Source organism: Chroicocephalus ridibundus, chromosome 1 (genome assembly GCF_963924245.1).
Source record: "Chroicocephalus ridibundus chromosome 1, bChrRid1.1, whole genome shotgun sequence".
NCBI lineage: Eukaryota > Metazoa > Chordata > Aves > Charadriiformes > Laridae > Chroicocephalus > Chroicocephalus ridibundus.
Window position 1 is genome coordinate 152,398,459 of NC_086284.1, and position 7,428 is coordinate 152,405,886.

Below are 7,428 nucleotides of genomic sequence, written 5' to 3' on the forward strand. Positions count from 1 at the left end.
TGAGAGGCTGGAGAGCAAAGCAAACACCATGGCACCGTATCCGCCAAGGAAAGGCGAGGCAGCTCACTGCTCGCTTCTCCTCTTGCATCTTGAATGACCTCCGACTAAGCTGCTGGGCTGAGAGTGGTGCTGCATTGCTCCTGTCACGCAAAAGCTTGCTGTTTTCCCATGCCGGGTGGCTGTGGCCCAGCACCATACCCCAGCAATGCAGAGGGAAGTGTGTCCTCCATGTCACCGCGGAGGCAGCAGCGTGGCAGCACCTCCGAGACATCGACATGGGATATGGATAGTGGGGAGCCGCCTGTGGGGAAGGGCAGAAGGGATGCCGGAGCTGTGACGCCTGAGCACAGCACTGTACAGGGCTGTCTGGAGCCTGCTGGGAGAGGTCCTCAGCCTCTGGCTGCCACCCAAGTCACCTGGTAGAAAATAAATGGTGACAGCCCTCTTTGGATTCACCTGATCTTAAACTTGGGAGTGCCAGTGATGCTTGTCACAACTACAAGGCTAGCGGTGCTGCCTGCTGCGTCTTGGTCCCTCTGCAAGCACCTGCAGAGGTGACCTGCCTGTTTTGCCCTGGGGTGAAGCCTCGTGTGCTCCATCCTGGGACCAGGCTAGGATACACCAGCCCATTCACTGCCCTCCAGGCTGGACTGTTCTTTTGAACACTCATATTTCTTATGATACGCTATAATTACTGACCTTCTTAAAGTGAAGTATTTTTATTTGCTAACTGAAATGTGGAATTAGGGAGAAAGGGCCCTTAGACAGCAAGGCAGCGCATGCATGTTCAGTCTCATCTGATGCTACGTACCATGACAAGGTGAGTTAGAGGAAGGCAATGAACACAAGCAGTGCTGATGCAAGGTTGAATCTTGGCAAGTGTATCCTGGCATCGAAAACACGATGTGGGTGCAGCAGAAAACAGGTGTCCCCCCATCCTAGCTATGACCCAGCCACGCAGGCAACGGCAGCAGAGAAGCACCAGTATAGACTTCAAAGCAGGATAGCTACCAGCACAGGAGACCATGGGAATACATGTGTGTTGTTACCCCAGTTCAGAGGTCGTACCACTTCAGTACTGTGCCCAAGTGACTACGTTAAAGCTTGCACAGTCTCCAGTTATCTTTTCCCCGCTCTGTTTTGACCATGGTTTTAGAAAATTTACCTGTGCTCCCTCACTCCAGTCTCCATTGGCAATAATGCTTTTGCTGTGATTCCTCTTCATCTTCCCCTGCTTTTCCTGTTGATTATTGCTATGTGCCTAAAGAAATCTTTATGTCAACCCACCTCCAGTTCTCCCCTTCCCCCCTCTCAATTATTTCTTTGTTTCAGGTTTAAGCATGAATTCTCCTGGTACCCCAGACTGATTTCTCTTTGTTGTCAAGAGCAGCCAGTGACATTTAGTGGAGTCGGGCTCCTCAGGCAGCCTGCACCAACATGTATTAGATGGTTGTCACTGCTGCCCTGGATGTCCTTTCCCAGTACTAAGCATCTGGGTTTCGCTCAACCCCATGTATTGATTAGCAACACCCGCAAATGTCAACCTATGTGGGATCTCTACCACGAAGTGTAGTTAATGCATACATTTGTGGGTACAGCTTATTCAGTATGCTTATTCATCCCCGACAGGCAGCACCCGGCTCATCACCAGTGAGCACAGGTAGGAATGAGGAACTGGTGATGCCGAGCACCAAGCCACTTTGAAACACGATGTGCCAAGTCATGAGACCCAGCCAGCCAACCTCAATTCAGTGCCACTATTAGTGCATCAAGAAAGTCCCTGACTGGTACTTTCAGTAGAAGTCGGAACTTTAGAGATATTCACAAAAATTTAAAGCCACTGTCCCATCATGGCAAGCTAGGCAGAGCCCTCAGTATGTGGCTTGGCTCAACACAGGAAACCGGTGGGGTAAAAGCCACTTACTTTGGTGTAGAACAGACCAAAAGTACCAGCAGCAGAATGTCCCGTGCCACAGATGAGGAGCCACAAGTGAGTGCTTCACTGTAGGCTCTGCGCCAGGCCACTGGCCCTCCTCTTGGTCAGCCTAGAGAGATCAGGGGAGAGTGAAGTACTTCTAATTTTCTGGAGTGGGTACCAGGGGGCTGTGACATGTCCATGGGTGACTCGCCCAGCCCTGGCTGGCTCCATCCACGGGGGTCTGGGGCCAGGCGGCAGCCGGGACACGCTCCCAGAGATCTGCTTCTATCGCAGCCCCCAGGGACGGGGAGGGGGGGACCCTTCCTTCCCCTCCCCTTCTCGCCCCCCTCCTCCTCTCCCCCGGCCGCACAGCCGCTCTCCGCTCCCCCACCCCCAGCCCACCCATCGCCGCCAGCCGAGACGCCCTCCCTGGCTCAGGCTCCGGCAGCTGCTGCGGTTGCTGCTCGGCGCCGCCCCCGGCCTCCCCCGCCGCCACCCCGCCGCTCGGGCTCTCCGCACCGCTGCTGCTGCTGCTGCTGCCGCTGCCGCTGCCGGTGCGGCGGGGCGGGGGGCGGGCCGGGGGCGGGCCGGGGGCCGCGGCGCGGCCGTCGGGCCCGGCGCGCCGGCTTGGGGGCCGGGGAGGACCATGCACCGCGCTGCCTCCAACCAGCGCTCGGTCTCCTCCTCCTCGGGCTCCTTCCAGCCGCCGCCGCCGCCGCCGCCGCTGCCGCACGCCGCCGACCGGCAGCCCCTCTTCCCGGGGGGCTCCAGCAGCGGCGGCAGCCGGCGGGGCTCGGGGTCGAGCTCGGGCTCGGCGCGGGCCCGCCGCCCCCGCAGCCCCCGCAGCAGCAGCAGCACCGAGGAGGAGGAGGAGGAAGAGGAGGAGGACAGCATCAGCATCAGCAAGCCCCTAGTGCCGCCGCCCGCCGCCCCGCTGCCCGCCGCCGCCTCGCCGCTCCCCAGCATCAGCAGCAGCAGTAGCAGCGGCGGCGGCGGCGGCGGCGGGGGGAGCCCGGGCCGCAGCATGACGGCGGCGGAGCTGTACGGGGCGGCGGCGGCGGGCGGCGGGGCGGCGGGCGGCGGGGCGGCGGCGGGGGCGCTGCTGGGGCCCGGCGGGGCGGCGGGCGGGCGGCGCTGGGGCTTCCAGGCGCTGTCCCTGGTGCTGCTGCTGGGGCAGGGCGCGCTGCTGGACCTCTACCTGATCGCCGTCACCGACCTGTACTGGTGCAGCTGGATCGCCACCGACCTGGTGCTGGCGGCCGGATGGGGCATCTTCTTCTGCCGCAACAGCCGGGCCCGCCGCCGGGAGCGGCCCCCGCCTCCCCCCGGGCCGCCGCCGCCGCACCCCCTGCTGCTGCACGGCCCCCCCGGCGGCCGCGGGGCCGGTGGCCGCGGGGCCGGCGGCCCCCCCCGCGGCGGCGACTTCGCCTACGCGCACCTCGCCTGGCTCATCTACTCCATCGCCTTCACCCCCAAGGCGGCGCTGATCCTGGGCACCTCCATCCTGGAGCTGATCGAGCTGCGCCTGCCGCTGGGCACCACCGGCTTCCGCATCACCCTGGCCCTCTCCGCCCCGCTGCTCTACTGCCTGCTGCGGGCCATCGGCACCGAGGGCTCCGGGCAGCTGCTCCTGCCGCCGCAGCCGCCGCCGCAGCACCGCGCCGCCGCCGCCTTCCTCGCTACCTGCCTCGACCTGCTCGACAGCTTCTCCTTGCTGGAGCTGGTGCTGCAGCCCGGGCGGCCGGCGCCGCTGCCTGCGCCGCTGCGCTACCTCCTCATCGCCGTCTACTTTCTCTGCCTGGCCTCGCCGGTGCTGTGGCTCTACGAGCTCAGCGCCGCCCGCCCCCCCGGAGCCGCCCGGCTCGCCCTCCACCTCCTGCTCCCGGCCGGGCTGCTGGACGCCCCGCTCCTGGCGCTCCGCTGCCTCCTGCTCCTGCGCTACCAGCAGCCGCTCTCCCTCTTCATGCTGAAGAACCTCTTCTTCCTGGCCTGCCGCGGCCTGGAGGCGCTGGAGACCTGCTGCCTCCTCCGCCCCGCCGCCACCCCGCCGCCCGCCAAGTACGGCCCCGCCGCCGCCGCCCCCGCCGCCGCCGCCCCGCTGGCCCACGGGCTCTCCGACGCCGACGTGGGCCCCCACGGGTACGTGAACGCCTTGGCGGTCACCGCCCAGGGCTGAGCCACCCTTACGGCCCCGGCCGCCGCCCCCGGAGGGGCTCCCGCTGCCTCCGGGTCCGCTCCCGGCAGAGTCTCTCTGCGTTTCTGCTCAGGTTCCCGCCGCCGTGGCTGAGCAGGGGAAGGGGACGCGGGCTGTCCCGTCGGACTCTCGCTCTCCTCCTTCCCTTTCCCACGGACAAATGCATCAGCGCAAACCCGACTACCTGCAGGAGCCTACGGCTGACACTTGTCCCTGGAAAACGCACCTGCCCTTCACCACGAGTCTTCTTCTAGTGCTTCTGCCTCTCCGCACTGTTTGGAGGGTCCCACTCTTCCCCTCCCACTCCCCACCAGGACATCGTCTTGCTTTGTGACCATAAAGGTTTAGTTTTTCCTTTTCCTCGTAAACAACAGGGACCAGTGGTTTTTTGTCCCCTCCTTTAAGAACTCCTGCTGACCACAATGCTGAGATGTGAGGGGGGGTCTGACCAGCAGAGACGTGCCTTTGAGGTGTGGGCAGGACCAAAGGGAGCACGCGTTGGTTTCGCTGGGTCCTGCAAAGCTGCCACCTCCGCTTCCCAGCAGCAGAGCTGCAGAGGGTCTTTGCATGCCAGCTGGAGAACCTCCGGGAGCACGCTGGCCGTCTGGTCATTTCAAGCCTAGGAGCCACTTTCTCCAAGCTGAAAATGTCTACCTCTGTGCTTCAACCTTTTGCATCTTACGTTGATTTCACACCTGAACTGTGTAAATCCAGCATGGACATAATCTAGGGGCTTCGACCCCATTTCACTGCCACCAAGACATTTCTTTCTGGTGAGAACAGGGTTTACAGTAGCCTATTGTTTGCTTCAGGCAGCAGCACCCAGGTGTTGGGGCTCTCATTTCTCTGTGAATATGCATGTTTATGGGATCAGTGTTGGTTTTCTTTTATGCAGAGTGTAGGGTCTCTCTTTCCACAGGCTGGGAAAGCTTTCCGCTGGCCCTCCCTCCATGTCTGTCTGTGAGAACAGAGATGGAGCTAAGTCTGCAAACTGCCCCCACCCCCCGCCCCCGCCATCTCAACCAACAGGGCAGAGGATGTCAGTGTGTCAGTGCTGCTCGGGGGTGGGCCGTGTGCTTGGTGAACCTCCCTCCTCAGCACAGAGCTCCGGAGCTTTGCCGAGAGCCCCCACACCAGCATCCTATCCTCCATGTGCACGTGGTTAAGGGTGGATGGGGAAAAAGTTAGTTGCTAGTAACCTCTCATAGAAACAGAGTTATCTTTGGTTTTAAGCTCCATCAGTGTTCAGTGGGGGTTAAGGCCTGCTCTTCTGCCTGGCTGCGGTTGCTCCTGAAACCAGCCAAATGGAAGCAGGAGCACAGAGGCCACGTTTGGAGGAAGGACTTTGCCCCTCCCAGGCTTATATTTTGTCATCTGGGCAAGGCCGCATTTATTGGGAAAAAGTGTTTCCTGTCCTGAGCCTTTTTTCAAGCTGTCCTGATGGGACAGGGAAATAAAGCACAACCAACTGCTACCCAGAGCCAACAGCAGGACTGCGGGGACAGCCCAGACTTCTCCAGCGCACACATCCATTCTCTCCTTCAGGGCTTCAGGAGGACCTGCATTGGACAAGCCTCCACTGCCTGCTCCACTGGACTCGCTACAACAAAATGTTTACAGTCTGGTAACTTCCAGCTCCCGCTGGCAGAAGCCGGGGGTGCCACGGGGCTCTTCTCCCCCAGCTCTCGGGTGGCCAACGAGCTTCGAGGGGCTCAAAAAGCCCCTAGAAAGAAGGGGGCTGTTCTGTTCCAAGCTGCAGCGAGGATGGGTGACTTGCTGCTCTCCCCATGCCAAACGGAGAGCCAGCAAAGGCTTGGATTAACTCTCCCAACCAGTGCTTTATTTTTAACCTGAGCCCTCACGCGGGCAATTGTGTGAATTTTGGCCAGTGGCCTTTCTCTTCAGTAACTTCTTTTTGTCTGGACAATCTTGGTGCTGTAGTGACTGTGATTGTAAAACTTGGTACTGTGAACTTTTCCTATGTGATGTGAGATGTGTCAAGGGGATGCTATGTTCCTGGCCAAAGGAGGTGTTAATTACAGGTATTTTATGCTTGTACAGATACTTGTTTCCTTGCACCTTCCTTTTTCAGCATTAAACAGATAGTAAAGGCTCAGAAAGAGCTACAGGATTATTCAAGAGAGAAAGAGATGATACCTGTACCTAGGAGTACTCCATGCTTCAGTTAAACAGCTGAAGAAATAAGAAAAAAAAAAAAACAACAAAAAATCCCACAACAAACTTTGCCAAAAACAAGGTGAAGGAAAAGCTATTCACCCCCAACTACGTTTTACTGCTCCTATGGCCAAATTCACGATAGCACCAAAGTGCTTAGAACATCCCTAATAGACTGAAGCATAGGCATAGTTGAGACACTGGAAGAATCACAGCAGAATTATGAACAAGTCTTACTTCAGTACCCCTGTCATAGCACAGAAAGCTGCTGTTTCAACAGCGAGTGCCTTTTTCCATTTAAGACATTATTGAGAAAATGGCATATTTGAAATGTATCTAGCCATGGCATATTCAAACCATTGAGGGTGAAATCACAGTTCAAATTGGACTCAAATCTTGCTTCTTGCTTGGACTCAAATTGCGTCAAATTCATGGACGCAAAGATTGCCCGGGACAGATGACCCCGCAAAGCAACGCCTCTGTTGTGTAGAACTCCTTTGTAGAAACAGAGGCTGTAGTGCCATGGTTTCTAGGTTTAGTAAATGTGCTGTTTGGAGAGCGTAAAGCTTTTGTAGTAGTTGGCTGTACAGAAGCCCCTTTGCAACTAGAAGGGCAGCTCTGCTGCCACTTCAGTTACTACAGGGAAGCGTTTAAAGTTCTTCAGTGTCTTGTTTATAAGCCCGCTCCTCCTTTTGAATTCCCTTCTCTTTGGTAATTGAGCTCTCACTTCCATTTAAACCTTTCTGCCCCATAATAGATCCATTTGCAGAAGAGAGAGACAGCGGTACCATTAAAGTGCAAACAATACCTCACCCGATGCACCTTGCACACCTACTTTATATTCTGCCACCATTAAATTACTGGTCCAGGTAAATAACACTTTGCTCAACAAAGTTGTGCCATACTGAGACATACGTCCCTTGGGATCCTGTTACAAGCCTTGTAACACAACTCAGCAATTTAGCATTTTACTGCTCTCTGTTTGCTACCCTGACAAGAGAGATGACTACTCCCAGGAGGGGAAAGTGAAGTGAGAGATAAGGCCTGTGGCCAATGGACACTTGGCATCCCCCCGGCATTAATCAGAACTTGTATTTTTTAAAAAGCAAGATTGTTAAAATAAAATTAGAAACTCGTGACT

At 57.6% G+C, this 7,428-nt stretch overlaps 1 protein-coding gene across 1 annotated transcript; it reads left to right on the forward strand.

Annotated features, from left to right (window-relative positions):
• The first annotated feature begins 2,471 nt into the window (after positions 1-2,471).
• TMEM121B (transmembrane protein 121B) lies at positions 2,472-7,424 on the forward strand. The gene has a single exon (XM_063359379.1). It carries the CDS (start codon positions 2,565-2,567, stop codon positions 4,092-4,094), a length of 1,530 nt encoding a protein of 509 aa, XP_063215449.1. The 5' UTR covers positions 2,472-2,564; the 3' UTR covers positions 4,095-7,424.
• Positions 7,425-7,428: the final 4 nt, after the last annotated feature.

Bases quoted from the DNA above. Each gene is read 5' to 3' on its own strand.
- TMEM121B (XM_063359379.1), top strand. From the start codon at position 2,565: ATGCACCGCGCTGCCTCCAACCAGCGCTCGGTCTCCTCCTCCTCGGGC.